This window comes from Danio rerio, chromosome 23 (genome assembly GCF_052040795.2).
Source record: "Danio rerio strain M-AB ecotype USA chromosome 23, GRCz13ab, whole genome shotgun sequence".
NCBI classification, from domain to species: Eukaryota; Metazoa; Chordata; class Actinopteri; order Cypriniformes; family Danionidae; genus Danio; species Danio rerio.
This window is the reverse complement of record NC_141043.1, coordinates 44,554,845-44,582,378: the sequence shown is the minus strand read 5'-3', so window position 1 is coordinate 44,582,378 and position 27,534 is coordinate 44,554,845. Positions and strand designations below refer to the sequence as shown.

General features: G+C 37.2%; 1 protein-coding gene across 4 annotated transcripts in view; it reads right to left on the bottom strand.

The window, feature by feature from the left end:
• Positions 1-639: 639 nt before the first annotated feature.
• nhsa (Nance-Horan syndrome a (congenital cataracts and dental anomalies)) overlaps positions 640-27,534 on the bottom strand; it is a 212,338-nt gene continuing 185,443 nt past the window's right edge. For 2 of the 4 annotated variants that reach the window (XM_087307630.1, XM_087307632.1), the window contains 6 exons: positions 23,034-23,229; positions 19,451-19,498; positions 12,366-12,497; positions 6,177-9,026; positions 5,764-5,887; positions 640-4,345 (listed from right to left, as the gene is read on the bottom strand). In XM_087307630.1, the coding sequence (XP_087163756.1) occupies positions 3,727-4,345; positions 5,764-5,887; positions 6,177-9,026; positions 12,366-12,497; positions 19,451-19,498; positions 23,034-23,229 (3,969 nt within the window). In that variant the 3' untranslated portion in view covers positions 640-3,726. The remainder of the gene's footprint in view (positions 4,346-5,763; positions 5,888-6,176; positions 9,027-12,365; positions 12,498-19,450; positions 19,499-23,033; positions 23,230-27,534) is intronic. The other 2 variants (XM_087307631.1, XM_087307633.1) reach the window with 1 other exon arrangement.

The following is a 27,534-nucleotide window of genomic DNA, read 5'->3' as shown; positions in this document are numbered from 1 at the left end:
AAATTCTTTGAAATTTAGAACTGGTTCTAAAATGGAACCGGTTTTTAATACGCAACCCTAGTCATCAAGCAACCAAGGGCTAGATTTTACCATTGTAAATAGCATTTAATTTCTTACACAGAGCAACCATTTCGCTTTTTAACCAATTAGACCTCAGTGTATCATCAAGAGTCACGAGGATTGATTCAGACTTATTTGGATGTTTTTATTTTTAATTACTAAAACAATTGATGACCGACTACCATTATGCAAACTAATTGTGTTCTACTAAAGAAAAAAGTCATCTTCAATGGCCTGAGGGTCAGTACATATTTAAAAGACCTATCCCTTTAAGATTGAACCCCAACTTTTGTCCTTCTAGTAACATCCCTCATTGCCCTCTCAACATCGCACACTCAAACCCAAAGCAACACAAACCGCAAAAACCTCCTGACCAAAAGCACTTTCACTACACACTTCTAAAAAACGTCTACTTACCTTTCTAACTCTGCCATATTCCGTTTTACTACACATACACTTCTTTGAAAAAGATTGTCAAGAGATTTGATTTTTTAAGAATAGGAAAACAGCTCATGACCTATTTGACATAATCGACAAATTTATTGATACTCCTAAAAAAAATGACGTACCAATATCGGCTCCTCTCCAAAGTTTTATTGCATGCAGTTCCTTTGATCTATCAACATGAAATATATAAAAGCTACAACCACAGCGGTGGAGGCATAATTTCAAGTTGGCTGTAAAATGCTTGCACAGTATTAGTTCTGCTGTGTGATCAATAACAAAAATCGCTTCACAGTGAGCAGAATCATTAATAAACAAGGAAAGATCGGTATTCACAGAATACGTTTAGTGCCTGTGTTGTAGCTGCTGATGTTCTTCTTAAATCAGTTCAACAATTGGTTGATTTATTATTACTTTTTTTTTGTAAGAATCCTGCTTAAAAAGATAAATATTGAACGAAAGGGAAGAAACGTGGTCTTTCTTTTTGCAGCATTGCTTTAAAACGACTTGGCGCATTAAAAGGAAGCCAGATAGTCCGTTAAGCTAATCTCATTAAAATAGATTTATTTAAATTCATATTTTATACATAGATATTTATTTTTCACTTGTCTATTGTGGCTTTTTCGTTGTAAGACTTCTCAAAAATGTCTGACATTTTCTCAGTACCAAAAGAAGTGCAAAATAGTGGCCATCAGGATAATCCACCACAGCTACATGTCTTGCCCAATAAGATCCAGTTGCAGGCTAACTCGAATGGCTAGCCCATTTCTGCTACAGCTAACTATACAAAAGGCCACTCTTTGATTGTCCCAAGCTGTGCTCCATGAACTGTTTTAAGGTACAAGACTTTTTTTTTATCCCTTCTTTCAACACCATCCGGACCCATTTTCACAGTTACCCCAGTTACAGTACTGTTTCTTTCTAAATATGTGTGTGATAAAAGCATCCGCGTTGGTGCACTGTGAAAAAATGACAAAGTGATGGGCCTTTAGCATGTCGTTTTCTCCACTCTCATTCTCAAAGGAAAGGTACACAAAGCATTCACAGAAAATAATAAATATGCTCATGGAAGTCGCTGGAACACCACCACTGGAAATCATCCTTAGAATAGTTTTTTTTTTTTTTTTTTTGTGGATATGCTAGCGTAGTTTGCGTACGGTCGGTTTAAAAACACATACTGTGTATGTTAAGTTTCCAGCATTATTGACTTGGGCTTTGTTTACACAACAGTGATGCAGCCAAAAACGGAAAATTAAACTTTTTTTTTTGCATTTCACGCTTGCATGACAAATTTTTTAATCTGCAAAAATGGCCAGTAACGCTGTATTACATATGCCAGAGCAAGGCACGTGCACACATAGGGCTTAACCTGTGCAGTGCACATGACAGTCTTGGATAGAAAGTGCCCTTCCGAAACTATCTGAAGTGCCCGCGCTCCCCCAGAACACCCCCGTTCCCCAAGTCTTCAGTTTACGGCGACAACCCCCCCCCCATCTTCTAACTTAACAGTATCTGTAAGGAACCCAGCTGGGACATGAAAATCGGATTGACGACAGAATCCAATGTCAGGCTGACGTGATTGTCCAACGTCAGACAGAGGTCGCATTTCGGTTACTTTCCAACAAAACCTAAAAACGACAAAGTATTAACGTCTAATGATGTTACTGCTTGACATTGTGTGGACATTACCAATATGACGTCTATCCAACATTGGAATTTGGTTGCCATACCCAATGAATAAGTGTCAGTATTTGACGTCAATATGACGTTGGTTTTAAGATGTGGTCACACTGGAATTTGTGGTACGGTGCTGCGAAAAGGTGCGTGATTAAACAAGATGATTAGACATTTAAAAAAGTGAGTGATTGGTTCATATTTAAATTTTCTGTACAGAGAGGTCATGTTTTGATATTCGATTGATCTCACGCAATCATGTGATGCGATTTCGTAGGTCAGAGTTCACCAAGCTTGAACTTTCCAACGCAGATTTTTTTTGCGAAACTTGTTGCACGAACTTGCATTTTCAGTCTGACATATTCGCGTGCATATGAATGGAAGTTTATGGGGAGAAAAGTCCAGTATGATCGCAGCTTAAGACAGGCATGTCCAAACTCAGTCCTGGAGGGCTGATGTCCCGGAGGGTTTAGCTCCAACCCTAATCAAACACACTTGAACCAAGCTCTTACTAGATGTACTAGAAACTTCTTGGCAGGTGTGTTGAAGCAAGTTGGAGCTAATCACAGCAGGACACCGGCCCTACAGGACCGAATTTGGACACCCCTGGTTTAAGATCAATGTTGGATTTTGGTCACTTTCCAACACAACCTAACATCACCAAAATATCAACGTCATCTCACGTCATTATTGGACGTCAAAATAACATTGTCCTTAGACACTGTTGACCTAAGTCTAACCTTATATTATCTTATGACGTTGTGTGTCTGCTGGGGAAGTGTGTATGTAGATTTTGCATTGTGCGTATGAAGAGTCTCTGCTTTTGGTATAGCTGATGCAAAGTAAATCCACAATTTGCTGATGAAGCGTTAGCAAACATTTAAGCAACAACAACACAACCGTCTACTCTGCCATTGTTGTTTGGGTTCAACACCTCCATAAACATGTACCATGTACCATGCACGCACATTATGTCATCGTTTTCATCAGAGTTAATTTCATCAATGAAAATAAAGACGAAAAACGTTCAATGCCAACACCTTAACAAACCGAAACTTGACCAGTTCCTCTGCGCTAGTGACGTGATTTTAAACTCTGAATGCCTGTGCTCTGATTCACTTAACTAATGAACGAACAGTGCAATATTGTTGAGGAAATGCGCTCAAAATAATTAAAAAACTAATCAGAATACATTTTATTATAATCCGCTGCATTGTGCTTTTCTTTCAGTAATTGAACAGATCTAAGCATGGGTATTTAGTCATGTTACTGGCGCAGTTTTTGTTTGTGTCAAGCCATTTTCCTTGATGAAATGAATAATGGTTTTGATAGACTTTCATTTTCGGGTGTTTACAAGGACACGACAATGACGGTGTTTTCAAACTGACGTGTTTTCAGTTTTAAAACAGCCATTCGTCATGTAAATCAACAGGCAAAATGCATAAAAAAGATTCCCGTTTTTGGCTGAAAATATTGTCATGTAAATGGCCCCTTAATATCAGATTGTGTCTAGAGTTGATGCTACAAGTCAAAGGTGCATTATTTTTTTCAGGAGGAACGGTCATCATGTGGGCTTCCATCTGAGTTTTCGGTTTCACCTTCTGATATGGCCTGCATGGGAGCGCAGTAGAGCCGACTGCGTGTACTGTAGCGGCTGCTGTTCGCAGCTGGAGGCATCCTGGACCGGCCTTGTCTAGCTGAGGCAGATGTGGGAAAGGCTTTCATGGAGAAGCCCTCAGCAAAAGTTTTTGGAAAAGGGCTAGGTATTTGCTCTGGAGGTCCCTCTGGAAATTGCTGTTGTATAGGGGAAAGTGGTTCCTCGAGTGGTCTAGAACCCTCAAGCAAGAGCTCACCTGGGCTTTTGGGCGCGATGGGGCTCTTTAGGATCTCTGTAGCTGACATTCGATAACTAGAGTCAGAGCGACTTCCCTTTTTTAAAAGCAGCAGTTTGAACTCTTCATTCGAGGTACTGGACTTTTTGACACTCCTGTAGATTGGACCCGGTGTTTTCTGAGCCCCCGTTTGAGCAGATGGACTTGCAGGTATGCTTGGGGTGCTTGGCGGGGTTGTTGGATTTGTAGCAGGACCATTCCCAGAAACAACGGCTAAACGGCCTCGCACTAATGTTTCAGAGGAATCTTTCCTGCCCAGCATTTTTCGTTTCGACCTGAGACGGTAAAATACAAAATATTACAAAATTGGCATTTGTTGATACTTTTGAGTAGGGTTGGTATGACAAACTGACGTGTAGTAATATACGATTATGCCTAGAATTGGTTCTGAGCTTTGTTTTTAACAGCAGATGGCGTTCTAGGCTAGTTTTTAACATCAGAAGGCACTCTAGGCTAGGTTTAAAAAGCAGACTGTGCTCTAGACTAGTTTAACAGCAGATAAGGCTCTAGGCTAGTTTTCAACATCAGAAGGCACTCTAGGCTAGAATTAAAAAGCAGACTGTGCTCTAGACTAGTTTTTAATAGCAGACCATGCTCTAGGCCCAGAGCCCCAACTACACGCTCAGACCTGCATGCTCAGACCAGCACTTCCAGACCTACCGTTAGTGTTAGGGTGATGTGTCTGCTATGTGACTTGCTAGAAAGTGTTAAGATGTCCTTCTTGCAGTCTATAATCACAATGACGTACTGGACCAGGTCCAATACATAGAGGACATTGTTCCCCCACTAAGGTAACGCCCATACTACTGTGAAAGTTGGGTTTAGGGTAGGCGTAGGCGATCATCCATTACATTGTGGACCTGGTCTAGTATGTCATCAAGCTGCGGGCTGCAGTGAGGACTGTCTTGAAATTGCTGGTCTGAACAGCAGGTGGCACTGTCTGAGAAAATGATAGGTCTGAAAGTGCTGGTGTGAGCATGCAGGTCTAAGTGTGCAGTTGGGTCTCCGGGCCTGCAGCTTCACCCTACTCGTTTTTGACAGCTGATTGTGCTCTATGCCGCTTTTAAACAGCAAATAGCACTATAGGCTAGTTTTTAACAGCAGACAAGAATTTAGACTAGTTTAAACAGCAGATAGCGGTCTATGGTAGTTTTTAACAACAGATGGGGCTCTAGGCTAATTTTTAACAGCAGACCATGGTGTTGGCTAGTTTTTCAACAGCAGACCATGGTCTTGGCTAGTCTTGAAAAGCAGATGGCACTCTAGGCTAGTTTATAACAGCAGAGGAATTTGGGGCTACTTTTTAAAGAGCACTTTCAGCCATGTACTTGCTTTCGGTCATGTACTGTTAATGGACATATGTACTTGCACCATGGCTTTTATTACACAGGAATAATGTAAACACAGCTTACTATGAACTTGTCTTGTTATTCGCTTAAATATTTTTGTTAAATCATTAACTTTATTAAAGATTGTTTTACTTTTCAAGTCGTTTGTGCAAGGATTGGTAGCAGTTTGAAAAGCTTACAGTGCTATCTGGTGGTAAAAACTAAGCTCGGAACCGATTCAAGAGAGAATCGCAATGCATTAGGAAAAATTCAGAACTGGTAAAGAATCATTTCTTGATTCAATTTATTGACCCAGTCCTACTTTTAAGGACATCAAATATGTACAAAACTATATTGAAACACACCTGTGAATCATGGCAAAGAGATCTTCAGTCGTGCGACTTTTACTTGGAGATAGGAAAACGCTATCATCTTCAGTTTTGGATTCGTCTATCAGAGGGGACACAGATGGATCACTTGGTGTGGACTCTGAAATAAAAACCCATTCTTGATTAAATTCTCCGAAATAAGATACAATAACACTCAATACATATACATCAATGGAATGATTACACTAGGGGTGCTCAACCCTGTTCCTTGAGATCTACCTTCTTACAAAGTTCAAACCTGACCAAACAAACATGAACCAATTAATTAGGACCTAAACAGCTGTTGATAATTACAGGCAGGTGTGTTTGACACTGGTTGCAACTGAAATCTACAGGAAGGCAGATGTTCAGGAACAGGGTTGAGCACCCCTTGATTTACACAAACATACCTCTGCTAAAATAGTCCTCTGTGTCTGGTGTAGACCCTTCCTCTACATATTCTTGTGAGGCACTTCTGGTTGGAACACCTGATGTTACAGATTCTTCTCCAGCACCACTGATTTTGTAAGCTTGCAATGTCTCTGATCTTTGATTGACAATATCAGGCACTTGGTCAAGACTATCTGACCTTTTTGCTACACCATTCTGACCAGGGCTTCTGTCGTTTGGCTCAGATCTCAATGACTGGTTTTGCTGTACTTCCATGCTACTCTGGGCAAATAAATAATCTGAGGGGATCTTCTCTTCTGCAGCTTCTTGAGAATTCTCAGAGATCACTTCATCCAGGTTTACCGGCTCAGTCTGAGCCTTAAAAGCAGTCATGCTCCAAAGAGGTGATGGGGCTAATCGGTCATATCGATTTCTTGCACCAAAATGGCTTGGAGTATTCTTAGCAGCTAGTCCATTTACTGGGGTAAACAGTGATTCACAATTGTCCTGAGAGGTGGGTTCTGTGAGAAGAGGTCTATAGGGTGGAGGTTTTCTACTTTCGTGGGATTTGTTGTGAGTAGGTGGTGTGATGATAGTCACAGTGGGACACTTAGGCCTAGTGGCAGTATCAGTTATAGGCTGATCATGACTCCCTTCTCCAGATTTTCCAACTGCTCGTAGCTGAACCGAACGAAGTATTGTAGGAGTGATGGCTAAAGCACCGCTAACTGGTAGATCATCACTTGAAACTGAAGATGCTTGACACTCACGCTTGGTTTCTGCTGCTTTTTTCTTGCTGTGGTGAAGGACGTGCATCTGGTTTTTGTGAACCGAAGGCTTGCTGACATTGGGAAGGGCACTTAGGTCAAGGTGGGTGGGAGGTATAATAGGCAATTCAAGTTCCCTTTTGGATGAGTTCTGCTGCAAAGAAGCAAGTGAGGACTTCCTCTCTGGGACTTTGGGTTTCCTCTTGCCACCAGTAGGGGACATTGGGTGAGCGTTTGGAAAGAAAGCAGATGGAAGAGAAGATGTTGGTGTCTCTGATTGGCTTGAGTAGCCACTTGAAGGTGATGCTAGACCTACCAGCTTTTCTGGTGAGGGTAGCCTAAACTCGCACTCCACTGATGGTAGTGATGGAGTTGTGGCTCTCGAACCTGACTGTGAGGTCTGGGACTCTGAGCTCTCCTGTGACTTAATGCATTCAATGACAGTGGTACCCGTAGCTGTGCTGGAATTTGACAATGATCTGTAGGGATCGTTGGATTTTAAGTCATTAAGAAGCCAGAGATCTGCATAGTCTGACTGGACAGCTCCCTCATCCTTGAAGGAATGCGTTTCTGTGGAGCCAAACAAAGCAACATCTGGAATCTCGGCTGAACTCTCAACACCCCATGCTCCCATAGGCTCCTCGCTCTCCAGCTGACTCAAGGAGGTTCCGTTTAATCCCATGTTATGTGTTCTCTCCCCGGAAGACATTGATTTGTTCTGATCACCTGCAATCTTTGGTTCATTCTTGTCTGTGGGAGGTCCAACATGGCTGCTTAATTTCCTCAATGATGAGCTGCGTTTTGGTGGGGATGGCTTCACCTTTGGTTTCCTTAAAGAGAGACTATGTCTCCCAAGTGTGTTTGTTTGATGTCCATAGTCTGCCTGCTGCTGGTCTACAGATGCATAGTTATATGTGAAGCTTTTGCTACCTTTAAGACCACAGTCAAAGTGCATGGAGGTATAGTAGCCCTCGGCATCTACAGAATAGTGTGAGGTGGTGTCTGCCTTTTCAGAAGGTGGCCTATCTGTTAAACTTTCAAAAGTGGCTATGCTAGTAAAACTGGGACATTCGAGTATGTTCTCTGCCCTTGAGTGCTCAGGACTGAAGTCAGGGTGGCAAGGTATGTTATGCCTGTATTGGGGATAACTCCATTCACCCTCACTAGCAGTGCTGACTCCAGCATCGTCAAGCATGTCAGTTGCAGTGGAAGTGAATGAACCCGTTCTATGGCTGCGGAGCCCTTGCAATCGGTCCCCAGGATACGGATCAATAATGAAGCCAGTGGAATCATCATTAGTATTGGTAGCTGCATTCAGCGATAGCTCTGAATCACAGTGGGATGATCCGGTGAGTGGGGGTGAGGCTGCAGGTGGAATGGTTTCCGACGTCTGGGAGGGACATGTTGAACTACTACCACTCCAGTTGCCGCTTGAGGACTGGTGATCCTCCTTGTGGTCCATCTGGCTAGTCAGCACACCAGCATTGGAAATGGAGTGAATAGGGCTACTGAATGTGTCAGAACTAGAGGAAATCTCACAACTACCCATGTCAGCTTTCCGAGGCAGACGGGATCGACCCCTCTCCAACCATTCATGGTCTGTACTTCCAGCATGCTGCTTGAATTTCAAACTATTATGCTGTCCTTCTGGGATCGTCTGATCATCAGTGCTTTCCTCGTCATCTTTTAATATATGCTCCCCTGGAACTGGTAGGAAGTCCTCTGCCTCAAACGGAGACAATTCTTCCTCATCCTCCTCTTCATCGCTGTCATCATGACCTTCATCCACCAGTCGGCCTCCCTCTCGCGGAAGGCTTCGGGAACGCAGACGGGAGCCCGCCGAGGCAGTGAACATAGCGTCAGAGTTGTCAGGCAGAGAAGATATGTTGCCTGTCGAATGGGACAGAGACACGGTCATGCACTGCCCTCTTTGTGCTCTAATCCGTCTACGTGAGGGTGCAGCCCCAGCAATTAGGATTTCTTCAGTTTGGCAACCAGAGTCCTTGGTTTTGAGATGAGAGAGCGTTAGATCCTCCTGGCCAATTTCAGGATTTGTGTGTACTATCACAGTACGTTCTCTTGCCACTGGAGACTCGTCAGAATCTAAAGAAGAATGAACACATTAAACAATGCTTTTATACATGGCATTCCTATACAGAAACCTGATTATGGCCATATTAGGCTATATACAGTAGTCAACATTCGAAGTGGATCAAAAAATATTTTCAAAATAGTCTTAAGAATGGGTGTTGTTCAATAAATTTAGTAGTTTGAGGAGTTTTGATATTTTTATCCACTTTAAAAGTTGTCAAATTAAGTTTTGATCCACTTGAAATGTTGACTAATCCCAGCAGACACACAACATCATAGGACGTTAATATTAGGTCACATTTAGGTCATCAGCATCTAAGGACAATGTTATTTTGATGTCTAATAATGATGTGAAATGACATTGATATTTTGTTGATTTTAGATTGTGTTGTAAACCAACATCCAACATCGAGGCAAAACCAATGTCATATTTCGTATTTGATTTTAAAATATTGCTTCTTACCTATAAAGCTTTAAATAATCTAGCCCCTGTATATCGAACCAACCTTCTGTCTCACTACAATCCAACTCGCTCTTTAAGATCTCAAAACTCAGGGCTTCTGGTAGTATCTAGAGTAGCAAAGTCGAGTAAAGGAGGTCGAGCCTTCTCATCTATGGCTCCTAAACTCTGGAATAGCCTTCCTGATAATGTCCGAGGCGCAGACACACTCTCGCAGTTCAAAACTAGATTAAAGACCTATCTTTTTAGTAAAGCATACACTCAGTGCATTACTTGATACATGAATGTGCCCCACGCAGGTTTCTGCATCTCGTTTATATACACTATGAACAGCAGCTACACTAATTACTCTTTTTATTCTCTATTTCCACCTGGGAATACTCATCCCGAGGTCGTCAGACTATGCAGCACCACTGATTCGATCCAAGACCAGCGACGAGATGATCCCAAGGTTTCCATAATCCTGGACCAGGCCGTATCCTGAGCAGCTGCTGTGGTGGTCATGGAGGAGTGGAGAGCATGAGACTGATTCCTTTGACGCTCCAGGGACAGACGAGTCTTTGCTAAGGTCCAACATTCTCCAGCCTCTGGTACCTAGACTGCAACTCTGCACAAGACGTTTGGCCAGAGGAAAAATGGTCGTGCCCACACTGCAAAAAATGCTTTTCTTACTTAGATTTTTTGTCTTGTTTCTAGTCTAAATATCTCACAATTCTTAAATCAAGACGAATTTTCTAGACAAGCAAAACATATTGTCTTGTTTTAAGAAATAATATGCCAAAATTAAGTGAGTTTTTCCTTAAAACTAGCAAAATAATCTGCCAATGGGGTAAGCAAAATAATCTTATGTCAAAATGAAAAACAAGATTATTTTGATTACCCCATTGGCAGATTATTTTGCTTGTTTTAAGAAAAAACTAACTTAATATTGGCATATTATTGCTGAAAACAAGACAATAAGTTTTGCTTGTCTTAATTATTATTATTTTTTTTGATTTAAGAATTGTGAGATATTTAGACAAGAAACAAGACAAAAAATCTAAGTAAGAAAAGCATTTTTGCAGTGCAACTGAGCCTGGTTTCTCTCGAGGTTTTTTAATTCTTCACTTTCGCCAATTGGTGAAGTTTTTTCCTCGCCGCTGGCTTGGATGGTTCGGGATCCTTAGAGCTGCGCATTGATGGATTTGCTCTTCAGTGTTTGGACTCTCAGAAGTGACTATTAACCACACTGAACTGAGCTAAACTGAACTTAAACACTGAAAACTGAACTGACACTGTTTCAGTTTAGTATAATCTTCTATCTGAAGCTGCTGTGATACAATTTACATTGTAAAAGTGCTATACAAAGAAAGGTGAATAAAATTGAATATTGACTTCAAATACTGACATTTATTCGTCAGGTATGGCAACCGAAATCCAACGTCTGATATTTGGTTGATTTAAGGTTGTTTGAAAGTGACCAAAATACAACGTCGAGCCACCATCTTAAACCAACGTCATATTGACATTAAATACTGAAATTTATTCGTCAGGTATGGCAACCAAAGTCCAGTGTCTGATTGATGTCATAGTGGTAACGTTCACACAACGTCAAGCTGTAACTTTATTGGACGTTGGGATGTTGGGTTTGGACATTGCGTCAGCCTGACGTCGGGTTCTGATGTCAACCCGGTTTTCATTTTCAAACAAAATGCAACGTCCCCAAGACATGTACAACGTCAATCTGACGTCATGTTGACGTCCTGTGTCTGCTGGGTGTTTAAGGCCATTTCGGTCTTCATACAGTAAACATATGTCATCTTCTCATCAGTGACATGCATCTAAACAGTCTCTGGGTCAATGCATGTCAAGACGTCATATTGGTAACGTCCACACAATGTCAAGCTGTAACATCATTAGACGTTGATAATTTGTTGTTTTTAGGTTGCCTTGTAAAGTAACCAAAATGTAATGACATTAGACATTAACGTCAGTCTGATATTGGGTTCTAACGTCAACCCGATTTACATTTCCAAACAAAATGAAACGTCCCACAACATTGAGGTACAACATCAATCTGACATCATGTTGATGTCCTGTGCCTGCTGGGATGTATAAAAAAATCTAGCATAAATATAAGAACATATGGTTACGTAACAATTCCAATAGTTGCATTTTTGCATTATTTTTAAAGCGGTGGTCAACTACGATATCATATTTAAACTGATGTGTAATGTAGCTGTGTGAATATAAACAACATCTCTGAATGTAAGGCGATCAAAGTTCAATGCAAAGGGCCACACTGGCTTTTACAGAGTTACCTTAGCAAAGCCTACAGCGAACGAAGTTTGGGGACAACAAAAAAACACATCCGGGTTAATGATGTTATAAACCCTTCAGGTTACACACATACACCCTGCGCAGTGAAGAGGCGTGGCGAGAGGAATTGTAATGTTATAAACGCTGATTGGTGATGTGGAGCTTATCTGCGAATCACAGAACATTATGTTAGCTGACCAATCAGAGCCTCTTGAGGGCAGGTCTTTAGAGGAACTAGGAAATATGACAGCTGTTTTCATGTAAACTGAGTAGCTGTATATAATCAAAGAAAGATTTATGAAAAAATAATGTGATTTTCTACAAATAAAGCATGAGCACATATTGCTTTGCATCTTATAAACACAACCAGGCCTTAAAAATACACTCTGGACCACCCCTTTAAAATAAAGTTGCATAAATGACATACATTTTATACATGTTAAACATAAAAATAAACTTGTATGTCATATATGTAATTTGCATATATTGCCATATATAAGATTTCTGTACTTCAGTTTACCGCCCTATTCTATCTTGTAAACAAACAAGCCATAAAATCAGAAATAGTAGGAATATGTTGCAGTTTCACACACCCAAATCCTGCTGCACTCGTCTGGGAATGCCAGTGATGGTTTTCCGTCTCCTGAGCTTCCTCCGCCGCTGAAGCACGGACTGCGAATGCACTAGCGAGCAGCGTACACTGGCCTCTCTGTCGAACCCAACCCCTGCAAAGAGCACCAGACATGTGAGAGGCTGTTGGGTGCGAGCCACTTTTTCTTCTTCTCCCTCCCATGTTTCTCACACTCATAAACCACTGGGGCTTTTTCATGCCAAATGCAATGCTGCAGCCACAATAAAACACATTTAAATCAATTAATCTTATATTAGTTTCTTTTAAAAGAAATTCTTAAAGGGATATTTGATCCAAATATGAAAATTCTGCAACATTTACTGACAAATATATTCGAGTTTCTTTCTTCTGTTGAACACAAAAAACCTATTGCACCTATTGACTACCACAGTCATTTATTTTTCCTACTATGGAGATATACAGTTGAAGTCAGAATTATTATCCATCCTGAATTATTAGCCCCCTGTATATTTTTTCCCCTAATTTATGTTTAACTAAGAGAACACATTTCTAAACATCAGTGGCGGATTTAGGCTTGGGCAATATGGGCGATCACCCACAGAGGCATCTTGCTAGGGAGACCAAAAAAGAAAAAAGTGCCCCAGTAAAAGCTTTGAGATAAGATTTACTTTATGCAAGTGTATTGAGTGGTTATCCAAGAATAAAGATGTAAGGGGCCATTCACAATTCAATTCACAACTCAAGTTTGTTATTCTTTATGTGCAACCGAAAAAACAACGCTGGTTAAAACCTTTCATTCATTTTCTTGTCGGCTTAGTCCCTTTATTAATCCGGGGTCGCCACAGCAGAATGAACCGCCAACATATCCAGCAAGTTTTTACACAGTGGATGCCCTTTCAGCCGCAACGCATCTCTGGGAAACATCCACATTCACACACACACTCATACACTATGGACAATTTAGCTTACCCATTTCACCTGTACCGCATGTGTTTGGACTATGGGGGAAACCGGAGCACCCGGAGGAAACCCACGCGAAGGCAGGGAGAACATGCAAACTCCACACAGAAACGCCAACTGAGCCGAGGTTCGAACCAGCGACCCAACAACCTTCTTGCTGTGAGGCGACAGCACTACCTACTGCGCCACTGCCTCGCCCTGGTTAAAACCAAGGGCGTAGAATTGGCATGGACGGATAGGGTGTGTCCCCAACGATATCCACCAATTACTGAAATGTCCCTTTACCAATAATTTATTCAGTAATTAAATAATGCTCCGTCAACCCTTAGTAACGTACACGTGCACAAAGTCAAGTTCGCTACGAGTTCACCATAATACTATTAACCAAGGCTGCGCAATTAATCGAAATTCAGTTTCGGTTTTGGCCTCCATGATTATGAGAAAGAATTATCAAGATAAAGTTGCGTCACACACGTCTCTAAATTTCTCTACATTCACACCTCCTTAAAGGCCGGCTGCAGTAAAGTCATGTTAATTGACTAATGTAAATTTGCAGCATGGGAAGGGGTTTGGTCTTTGTATTATTAAGTGTTTATTTTAAATTATGAATACTTTATTCGTGTTTTTTAAAAGCGCGAAACAGAATGTGTGCTGTTCAATGCAGCTCTAGGGATGTATATTTGAAGTCAGAATTATTAGCCCCCCTGAATTATTAGACCGCTTGTTTATTTTTTCTCCAATTTCTGTTTAATAGAGAGCAGATTTTTTCAACACATTTCTAAACATAGTAGTTTTAATAACTCATTTCTAATAACTGATTTATTTTATCTTTGCCATGATGACAGCAAATAATATTTGACTAAATATTTTTCAAGACACTTCTATACAGCTTAAAGTGACATTTTAAGGTAATTAGGCAAGCTATTGTATAATCATGGTTTGTTTTGTAGATTATCGAGAAAAAATATAGCTTAAAGGGGCTAATAATTTTCTCCATAAAATGGTGTTAAATTGTTTTAACTGCTTTTATTCTAGCCGAAATAAAACAAATATGACTTTTTCCAGAAGAAAAAATATTATCAGACATACTGTGAAAATTTCCTTGCTCTGTTAAACATCATTTGGTAATTATTTAAAAAAGAAACAAAAATTCGAAGGGGGCTAATAATTAAGAGTTCAACTGTATGTCTCCACCAATGTCAAGAGCAAATCTACGCCCTTGGTTAAATCAAATTGACCCATGTGCACAGAAAGCCATTCCCATGATCCTCACATGCGGTGTTCCTAATCTTGGTAGTTTACATGCACGCTGATATGCATCGACATGCAAGTCGACAAAACTAAAGTTTACATCATATGATGATAATGTTACTTTGACCAAGCAGGGCTATGAAGCAGAAAGAGGGAATATTGAGTCAAGGAGGAAACTAAGACTTCATAACATTATTTCTTGATCATGAGTCGGGTCTAAGACAACAGATAATTTTAGAAAACATATATATTTGGGATTATATAAAACTGTCATTATGCAAAAGTCTTAGAATATTGCTACAGTTGTGTCTTTACATTGTTTTTCAGTTACATTTAATGTATTTAGTCGGTCATTAAATTAACTCGGGTTTCTTTTCACTTTTTCAAACAGCACAACAAACTCCGGTCAAAAGACTGTGTTGCTCTGTCTTTCTTTCTTTCACTTTCCTAAGTCCTAATATAACTTAAACAGTCCATTAAAGGTGGAGAAAACCGTTACAAACAAAAGAGTAGGGGTGAAATCAACAAACGTACACAAATAATAAACGTGTAAACTGTACATAAAATAGAGCACAATAATAAATATATTAAATCACATTATGGCTCTTACATTTAGGATTGATTTCTGTAATTTTTCAGAATATATAATAATAATAATAATAAATAAATAAATTGTTAAATATATATATAAATATATATAATATATATTATTAAAATAAATAAATATATAATAATTATTTTAAATGTAGATATTTAAAAATATATATTTAAATATGTTAAATTATTATTATTATTATAACCTTTATTTTACCAGGAAAGATAAATATATATATATAAATTCAACCACATAGTGTCTTTATTTCTAGGGGGATGTTTAAGGTGGTTTTGCCCAGGAGGTCATTGAAACTAGAACCGCCACTGCTAAACATAATAGATTTAATGATTCATTTATAAGAACTGATTTGTATTATCTTTGCCATGATGACAGCACATAATACTTGACTAGATATTTTTCAAGATACTAGTATTATTGCTTAAGAGCGATAATAATGTTGACCTTAAAATGGCTGCAAAAAAAATTAAAAACTGCTTTTATTCTGGCCAAAATAAAACAAATAAAACCTTATCCAGAAGAAAAAATATTATAGGAAATACTGTGAACAATTCCTTGCTCTGTTAAACATCAAATGGGAAAATTTTGTAAAAGAAAAATCACAGGAGGGCTAATCATTTTGACTTCAACTGTATGTGTGCCAGCAACCAACATTCTTCAAAATATCTTCTTTTGTGTTCAACAAAAAAAAGACCCCTTATAAATGAGAACATGGACATTTCTAGGTGAACTATCCCTTTAAAACAGATAATGCACATGTCATATATATAAAACAGCTTAAAATATCCATATACACAATCAACAATACATGTAACAAGAACAAAAGCGCAATGCATGTATTGTAAAATTATACATGAAACATAAAGATGGCTTTCAGTCATGTTTAAAATATTTTCACTGACAAAAAAATGCATCAGACAATATTAAATATCATGCAAGGTGAAAGGAGCCACATATTCAGGACATCAGAACACAAATAATGATAAATAATAAATAAATAAACATCCAGGGTTGAAAATGAGAGTCCTGCCCCAGCCTCTAGCCTTATAGACTGTAGCCTGCTGCTACTTCTCTGCATTTGAAGCTCTACTTGTTTAGATGTTTGTCCAGTCTCATGCATCATGACTCTCATGTGATTGCAGACTTGGGCCTTTGAGCAGCAATTACACCACTGTTCCTGTGATGCACAGTTTCCAGCCTTCGACTCAATCCATGCTGACACGCTCTGCAAAAGTCCCATTGCAGTGGAGCCTGGAGTGGATATATTTGGCCTCTTTGTAATTCTAATGCGACTGATTAGCATGCACAAAACGCTTTCTTGACTCTTTGCATTTCCTGGCACAAAGAAAGTTGCCAAGACGACTAAGAACTTTTTGTTTTGTTTCAAATTTCATGACTTGCAGATTTTAACCTACTTTTCCGGCCGTGTCTAATTCAGACGATACTCTAATGCATTCAGGTGATTCTCATTCAGTTTGGGCTATTTTAATATGTTGAGAAATGAAACTTCTTCAATGCACGTTTGATGATCTCTGTTGAAACATTTATCACATGTAAAAAGGATCTGATTTAACCTTCGACAACATTCAGCAAAATATTTAGTTATGTCCCCTTCATTCATTCATTTTCCTGCAGATTAGTCCCTGATTATCAAGGACTGCCACAGTGGAATGAACCACCGGCTATTATTCCGGCATATGTTTTACGCAGAGGATGCCCTTCCAGCCGCAACCCAGTACTGGGAAACACCCATACACATTCACATTCACACACACACTCATACATTACGACCAATTTTGTTTACCCAATTCACCTATAGCGCATGTGTTTGAACTGTGGGGCAAACCGGAGCACCTGGAAGAAACCCACGCCAATACAGGGAAAACATGCAAACTCCACACAGAAATGCCAACTGGCCCAGCCAGGACTTGAACCAGTGACCTTTTTACTTTGAGGCGACAGTGCTAACCACTGAGCAACTGTGCCACCTCTATATGGAGTCATTCCAGAGCCAATCACACTGCGGCAATGTGTGACAACAGCCAATCAGTGTGCATTATTACTTTAATCTACCTGCTAAAGCCAGATGCTGTTGACAGAAAAATTGAGTGCACTATTTTTATTTTAAGTACAATTTTATTTACCATTATGGACTCTTAAAGACATACTTTGTTTTTCTGGAATAAAAAATTATGTTATATATATATTAGTAAGTTGTCTTAATTTTAAGCCCTAACGTGTAATCCCTTGTTGTTAATTAATAAATTATACTCTAAAATCAGTGATTAATTACATCCTATATATATATATATATATATATATATATATATATATATATATATATATATATATATATATATATATGTGTGTGTGTGTGTGTGTGTGTGCATAGTGTGTATTTGTACTGTGTTTATTTATTATGAATATACAAATAGGCACATGTGTGCTTATATTTAAAAATACATTTTTTTATATTCAGATATAAAATACATAGATTTATAATACAAATGATATCTAAATTTAAATATCTATGTTAGCGTTTTTGTTTTGTATAATTTAGTTTTTATGTATGTGCATGTATTTATATATACTAGTCAAAATTTTGGGGTTGCTTTTTTCAAGTTTTTTTTTTTTAAAGAAAATTATTCTGTTCATCAATTTGACTGCACTGTAAAATAACTGTAAAAGTAGTTTATAATTTAATTTCATAATTTATTCCAGTGGTTTTAATGATGAATCTTCAGCTTTATTTCTCCAGTTTTCAGAGTCACGTAATCCTTCAGAAATCACTCTAATATTAATTATTATTATTATTATTATTATTATTATTTGTATATTATTTATTTGCATATTATTTATTACATTTATTACATGTAAAAAATAAATAAATTGCCAATTATCTATTTATTAAATATTTATTTATTGCTCATTGCATGTAGTTTCAAGCGAAATTATTAGTTCAGTCACTACTGCTTCTTTACTATTACCATTAATAATAATAATAATAATAATAATAATAATAATAATATTAAAGTGATTTCTGATGGATCACGTGACTGAAGACTGAAGTAATAAAGCTGAAGAATCATCATTAAAATAACTGGAATGAAATTTTTTTTTTTACTTTTACAGTTATTTTATAGTGCAGTAAAATTTCGCAATTTTACAATTTTTACTGTATTTTTTATTAAATAAATGCAGCCTTGGTGAGCAGGAGAAGCTTAATTTAAAACCTTTAAAAGCCTTACTGACCCCAAACTATTGACCGGTAGTGTAAATATATACAATACTCACATATAATATAATATAATATAATATAATATAATATAATATAATATAATATAATATAATATAATATAATATAATATAATATAATATAATAAAACAAACTATAATATTACTCTTTATATTATTTAAAAAAAACAATAAATCATTTATTCATTTTTCTTAGGCTTAGTCTCTGATTTATTAGAAGTTGCCACAGCGGAACGAACCGCCAACTATTTCAGCATATGTTTTACGCAGCGGATGCCCTTCCAGCTGCAACCCAGTACTGGGAAACAGCCATACACGCTCCCAATCACACACACACACACATACACTACGGCCAATTTAGTTCATCCAATTCCCCTAGAGCACCCGGAGGAAACCCAAGCCAACACAGAAAGAACATGCAAACTTCACACCGAAATGCCAACTAGCCCAGCTGGGACTGGAACCAGCAAACCTCTTGCTGTGAGCGTTAACCACTAAGCCACCATGTCGCCTCTAAATAACAAATAATAAAAAACATTTCATATATAAAACTCTGTATTACTATACAAATATAGAAATTAAATGATCGAGATAACTTTTTTGTCTTATATGTTTGTATTTGTTTTTAATGTTAAGCTTTTTGTGCTGTCTTATTGCTCGAGCCTCCCTGGGAGAAGAGATCTAGTATCTTAATCTATCCTGAATAAAAATAAACAAATAAAAGCTCAGCTCACCTACTCCGCCATCTGCTTTAAAACTGCTGTGTGTTTATTAAGTTAGCAGCCCCTTAGCTTCGTCTTACAGTAGCATAGACCAATAACCGCTATTAACATATAAATGGATTCAATTAGGAAGCCACAACAGTCAAAAATGAAAGTGTTAAAATGTCTGAGATGCAAACTGGTCTCTTCTCTCTCCGCATGTTACTCTAGATGGAGATGGTGAGGGGATGAAGTGGCACTGATACTGAAGGGGGAAACTGAATGGACATGTAAAAGATCTCTCACTTAGGAAAGCTGATATCGCTGAGGGGGAAGAAGCGCTGGCGCCCTCTTCTGAAAACAATTCACATTTCACAATTCAGCGTTCGCACAAGATCATCCGTCTGTTCACTGATCCCAGAGGAGAACTTTGGTCAAGATGTTAAGGCATGCTGTCATATAGATTTACTTATGAGATTTCGAAAGCCTTATAATATCACTATATACACTGTATGAACAGGTAAAAGTCAGTATTTTGTCATTTCTGATACAGCATAGGTCTCAAACTGGATTCCTGGAGGGCCACAGCTCTGCACAGTTTTGCTCCAGCAATCAAGCACAGCTAATCCAACTAATCAAGGTGGCTTGGATCAGCTGTGTTTGTTTAGGGTCGGAGCAAAACTTTGCAGAGCTGCAGCCCTTCTGGATTCCAGTTTGAGATATATGTGGTACAGGATTATAAAGCCATGTCCACACGCACACGGGTATTTTTATAAACAGAGTTTCAAGAGTTCACACTTAGCTGATGATTGATTATAAAGCTTGTTTGGCATGCTGTCCCGGGAGAGAGCCCTGAGCTCATAAGATTCTCGAGCCCGGGGCTCCCTCCCGTTCGCAGGACAAGAGCGGAGTTTGAGCTCAGGTAGATCTCGAGAACTCCCCTACTGTAGTAGCTAATGAACAGATAGTGATTGCTCTTTAGAGATAACTACTTACTAGGAGCATGTCTATGGTGCTGATTTGGAGTAGTCAATTAACTTGCATGTTTTTGGATGGTGGGAGGAAAGTTTTATTTTTATGAAAACTGTTTTGTTTATATTTCTAATAATCTCAAAATAATTCACAATTCTACATCTCTAGATCCAAAGTTCTCCTTTAGGAGCGACAGCTTCACCAGAACTGAGCCCAATGTCAAATACCTCTTTATTTTCTTTATTATAATGAGACTTCATATTTCAGAAGAAAACATTTTATAATGCTATGAACTACCATTTAAAAATAAAATCACTCACCATCAGGGCATCCAAGATGTAGTCAACTTATTTATTTATTTATTTTTTGTCTTCAATAGAGCATTAAAGAAGATTTTTACATGAAATTGGGGTAATAAATTAAAAGTCAACAGCTACCAGCACTTCGATTTTCAATCAAAACAAATGAAACTGGTCTCATTATCACTACAGTAAACTGTGATGTATTGTCATATAATGTGCACTATAGCTGTAAAAACTAAAATATTGGGTCATCATATGTTTATATTTTAGTGCTGGGTAATTGCAATTAATCACATTAAAAAATAAAACTGTTTTGTCATAATATACAGTTGAAGTCAGAATTATTAGCCCCCCCTGATTAATTTTTTCTCCAATTTCTGTTTAACAGAGAGAAGATTTTTTTTTTCCAACACATTTCTAAACCTAATAATTTTAATAACTTATTTCTAATAACGACATGATGACAGTAAGTATTATTTTATTAGATATTTTTCAAGACACTTCTATACAGCTTAAAGTAACATTTAAAGGCTGAACTAGGTTAAATAGGTTAACTAGGCAAGTTAGAGTAAGTATACTATAGTAACTAGTCAAGTATAACAATAGTTTGTTCTGTAGACTATCGAAAAAATATAGCTTAAACGGGCTAATAATATTGACCTTAAAATGGATTTGAAAAAAATAAAAATTGCTTTTATTCTAGCCAAAATAAAACAAATAAGACTTACTCCAGAAGAAAAAATATTATCAGACATACTGTGAACATTTCCTTGCTCTGTTAAATATAATTATAATTTGGGAAATATATATATATATATATATATATATATATATATATATATATATATATATATATATATATATATATATATACATATATATATATATATATATATATACATATATATATACATATATATATATATATATATATATATATATATATATATATATATATATATATATATATATACATATATATATATATGTATATATATATATATATATATATATATATATATATATATATATATATATATATATACATATATATATATATATATATATATATATATATATATATACATATATATATATATATATATATATATATATATATATATATATATATATATATATATATATATATATACATATACATATATATATATATATATATATATATATATATATATATATATATATATATATATATATATATATATATATATATATATAAATTAAAGGGGGACTAACAATTCTGACTTCAACTGTATGTGTGTACATTTATTATGTATTTTTAAATACACACATGCATGCATACATTTGAGAAAATGTTTTTTTTATTTAGATTATATATATATATATATATATATATATATATATATATATATATATATATATATATAAATATATATATATATATATATATATATATATATATATATATATATATATATATATATATATATATATATATATATATATATATATATATATGAATGACACAAATCATATATACATTTAAACATCTATGCAAAAAAAAGAGTAGATCCGTCCCATTACATTGGGAAAACAGGCGACCGCTGCAAATTGCGCTTTAATGTTTGGCTGGTCAACTGTATGGTATGGAAACCTTATATACCTGCTAGATGAACTCGTCTCATACAGCTGCCATTGCAAGGCTCAAAGGCACTTTGTAGAGTGCAATTTAACACAACTGCCTCTAGGAGTCGCCAATGGAAATAAAACAGACACGCACAAAAAATGTGCATACGCCAGCCATGAAGCTGGCATGGAGCTGCGCACATTCCCACGTTCATTTCATCATTAGTAAATCCAAACGTGAGCGATTCTGAGCGTGAAACCTGGTGTACGCAAAGTTTTTGTGCGTACGCAGCGTTTATACATGAGGCCCCAGATGCGCTGCGCACATGACAGCTGGAAGTAACACACATCGGATGCACACATTGGCATGTTATTAAAATGAAATGATTCAGATGGCGCTCTGTGGCGCGGCATAAATATGAACAGTGTCCTGAGTCATAGCTGGGCACCACAGACAGCCGCTGACTTGAGGCGCTGGTGTGTGTACCCTGATATAAACCTATGCTAACAATTCTCAAATGCATGGCACTGTGTGGTGTGTCGTATCCTGTGTACGACCCCCTTTACTATGGTCTTGCTAGCGATCGAAGGTTTATTTTAATTTGGCAAGCTGAACACATTCTGTACTGTAGCAGAGACACAGAGGAGATTGACTGACGATGATCTACAGCCAATCAGGAAACAGAACCCAATGTGCTGTAAAAAAAAACATTGTGAAATTGCAAAAAAAAAAAAAAAAATTTAACTGCGAGGCTGCGAAAGGTGAACTGTATTATAGCGAGGGACCATTGTAAGTACTTTAGTATTATTCAGAAACACTAGTATTTTTTTTTCATATGTTCTTCAATGCTCTACTGAAGAAAAACTAACTCACCACATCTTGCATGGCCTTAGGATGAGTAAATCAACAGTATAAATCGTCAGTTTTGAGGGAACTGCCCCTTTAAATGTCATTCTAGGTCCTGACTCAGCATGCATTACCATTAGCAAACACTAGAGGTGTTTACCTGTGACGTTAATAGGGACGATGCATGAGTTGATGACTTGAGAGTCGGTCTTCATTTTCTCTTCTGGGGTCGGTAATGGTAAGAGTCCTGCCCAGTTGGTCTGTTTGTCCAGCGTTGAGGGCACGTTTGGGATCGGGCACTTCGGCCAGTGGCCTAAAGCCACCAGCTCTGAGTCTGAATCACCTGGAGGAGTAACCTGGAGAAATAATTACAGTAATGAACACTGAATACACTGAAATAGGTGTTAATCTTTTATATTATGGGTTTGAAAGTTCTGATTAGAAGGTTTTATAAGAAAAGCAAGCAATGTACAAGAAAATACTATAAGCTACGCTGTGAAAAAAAGATTTGTTAATTAACATTTAGCATATTTTGTGTTTTTTAAGGGCGCACTCACACTTGGCTATCCGAACCGTGCCCAGGCCCGTTTCCCAGATCTTTTAAGAAGTGTGAGTGCTCTGAATCGGGTTCAGGCACGCTACAGTTGGCCGGCACTGGCCTGGTTGGAAGAGGTGTGCAGAAGCGCGATTCGCTTGGACTTTGGCGCGGTACGCTTGTAGTGTGAGTGCAAAGTCACACTCAATGTTGTCACAAAGTTCATGCACACATATCGCGTGCGTTTAACTTTGCACTGTTTTTGCCCGCCAAATGTGACAGGATACACAATAATATCCACTGCTGTGTGGATATCCGTTATGTTAATGTAAATAGCCCGCGGGCTGACAGTTTGAGACCCCTGCTTTACTGCATCGTTAATAACTGCTGATTTGAGGTTATTGTGTGAGTTAAATACATACGTTCCTGTATTTCAATCATTTTCTTGTCGGCTTAGTCCCTTTATTAATCCGGGGTCGCCACAGCAGAATGAACCGCCAACTTATCCAGCAAGTTTTTACGCAGCGGATGCCCTTCCAGCCGCAACCCATCTCTGGGAAACATCCACACACACATTCACACACACACTCATACACTACGGACAATTTAGCCTACCCAATTCACCTGTACCGCATGTCTTTGGACTGTGGGGGAAACCGGAGCACCCGGAGGAAACCCACGCGAAGGCAGGGAGAACATGCAAACTCCACACAGAAACGACTTGTCCAAATCAACTCCAGACGCACATGAATTTTGTCACCCTGATTGAATAGGCTTTTAAACTTTTTATGAACTGATTTTTTTTGGAGCACAATTACATTTTTAATGATATAATCAATGCACATGCATAAAGAAGCGATAGGGAAGCATGCAAAGACAATAAATCAGTGTAAAACAGCTTCAGAAAAGTACTACAACAGCTTTATCTAGCACACATGAAGCACACAGCATAACACTTCAATGCAATACAGCTCAATTTCCATATTTCATTTGCCATCCAATGCACTTGGCTAAATCCTGATTGTAAAAGCTCAAACTTACCTCGTGGAAATGACTGAAGAGTGTGTTAACTAAAGAGTGTTTAGTGTCTGTCATAAGAGCGTGCGCAGTGTTAAGGAGAGCTGTTTTATTGAGTCTTTGTGTGTCTTTTTTTCTGAGCCGCCCAATGAGGATCTCACAATAAACAGCAGGCAAAAAAAAAAGTGTTACCACAGAAACTTCTCCCAAAACCAAGAGAAGGAGGGGGGAAAAAAAGGTGGAGAAATCAAAGAGCGTTTATGAGCGTTTTGTTTTGCCGGCGTGGAGGTGAAGGGCAAGAGGTGAAGTAGAGTTTTTGGAAAACATGGGATCAAAGGAGACGAGGAGAAAAAGAAGGAAAAATGCAGCTGAAATGAGCAGGAGAAGTGGGAAAATCAGGGGCTGGAACGGAGCCAAATGTTACGGTTTGATTTCTCCTTCTGGCTCCGGTTCAAAAGCTATTTTCGATTAGAGAAGAAACAGGGAATGAAAGAATGCCATTCATGAAGCTCAAGAGCGGAGATAGAGAAAGGCAGAGAAAGACGGAGAGTAAAGCAGCAAGACGAAACTGAGAAAATGAAAGTTATCATGTTTACAGTCCAGATTTTTTCCCTTTGGCAACATTACTTAATAGTAAGCAATTAATAATCTACAATGATTTCTGAAGGATCATCAGACACTGAAGACTGCAGTAATGATGGCAACATAAAGTTGAAGACAAACTTAGAAATCAGCTCTTAAAAAAATTAGTATTTAAAAAAATCTGCTCTACTTTAAACAGTACTTGGGAAATATTCCCAACTATAAGTATTATAGTTTCACAGGAGGAGTAATAACTTTATCTTCAACTAAATATTTTAAATTAGAGTACTTTAAATTACATACAGCCATGGTGAGCATAAGAGCCTCTGTTAAAAAAGTAAACATTTTATTAATTAACGCAAAAGTTTGGCAAGATGTTAAATAAATAAACTAAATATATTTAAATAAATAAATAAACTAAAAATACATAAAAAGTAATAATAAAAAATTATTTATAAACAAATAAACAAAAAATAAATAAATAAATTTTGAATAAATAAATTGTAAATAAATAAAAACAAAATAAGTAAAAAAACAAAAAAATAAATAAACAAATAAATTCAAAATAAATTAATTACAAATAAACAAAAAATACATAAAAAACAAATAAATTAAAATTAAATAAATAATAAATAAACTAAAATAAATAAATAAACTAAAATAAATCAATTAGCTATAAATAAATAAATACATTCTAAATAAATAAAAAACAAAATAAATAAATAAACTAAAAATAAATGAAAAAATAAATGAACTAAATAAATAAAAATAAATAAAAAACAAATAAATAAATTAAATTATATAAATAATAAATAAACTAAAAATAATAAATGAATAAATAAATAAATGAATAAATAAATAAAACTAAATAAACAAAAAACAAATGAATAAACAAAAAATAAATAAATAAATAATAAATAAACAAAAAATAACTGAAAAAGTAAATAAACCATTTTTTTTTTTTTGCTCTCTTTTTTATTGTGATGCTTAATGTGAGAATTTTCCCAGTTTTATTTTACTATCACTGAGTAACAAATGGGCGAAGCAGTTGCGCAGTAGGTAGTGCTGTCGCCTCACAGCAAGAAGGTCGCTGGGTTGCTGGTTCAAGCCTTGACTCCGTTGGCGTTTCAGTGTGGAGTTTACATGTTCTCCCTGTGTTCGCATGGGTTTCCTCCGGGTGCTCCGGTTTTCCTCACAGTCCAAAAACATGCGGTACAGGTGAATTGGGTAGGCTAAATTGTCCATAGTGTATGAACATGTGTGTGAATGTGTGTGTGGATGTTTCCCAGAGATGGGTTGTGGCTGGAAGGGCATCCGCTTCGTAAAAACTTGCTGGATAAGTTGGCAGTTCATTCCACTGTGGCGACCCCAAATTAATAAAGGGACTAAGCTGACAAGAAAATGAATCAATGAATGAATGAACCTGGGGGCGGCACTGTTCTTTTTTAACAATGTAAAATTTAACATTTCATCTCAATGTTGGCGACGCGGTGGTGCAGTGGGTAGCACAAATGAATATAAAAAATGAATGAATTAATTAATATAATAACCCTGATCCAACTAAATACAATTTCTGGAGTAAAAACCAAGCCTTCAGCATAAAACCTCTCATGCTGTTATTGATTGCATCGAATACAGTGCAACGTTACTAGACTCTAATCAAACTAGAGAGGTTATAGTTATATATATATATATATATATATATATATATATATATATATATATATATATATATATATATATATATATATAGACTACTTTTTAACTTGTATTAATTCTGTACCCTTAGAATGTACCGAAAGAGCCGTATAAGAACTGCAACATGAAGAGGAGTTTTCAAAAGGAGACTCACTCTCTAAAGTGTCTGTCTTGAGTCATGCTCTCCGACAGGGGTTTGTGGGTAAAGCCAAAGTGCCGGTAGTTGATGGGCAATTATATTTTTCTGCCGCAGATACACACACACACACACACACACACACACACACACACACGCACACACGCACGCAGTCAGACAGCGGCTCTGCCATGAAAACCTGTCATTAGGAAACCTCAGACTAGCGCATTTCCTTCTCTCTCTCTCTTTGTGTGTGTGTGTGTGTGTGTGTGTGTGTTTCTCAGTCCTCACATACAGTTTCAGGAGATAGAAAGGCTTTAACTTAATTTACATTATTAGTTTGGATACAACAGAAATTATCTGCAAGCCTTCTCACTGAAAATGATTAAGTTTGGCCTAATACTTAAGGATAAAAGAATAAAAATATATCTTATACAAAGAATGAATTAATTCATTTTCTTTTTGGCTTAGTCCCTTTATTAATCAGGGGTCGCCACAGCAGAATGAACCGCCAACTTGTCCAGCACATGTTTTACACATTGGATGCCCTTCCAGCCGCAACCCATCACTGGAAAAATCCATACACACTCACTGACAATCATACACTACAGACAATTTTTGCATACCCAATTCACCTATTCACCAACTGACCCAGCCGAGGTTCGAACCAGCGACGTTCTTGCTGAGAGGGTG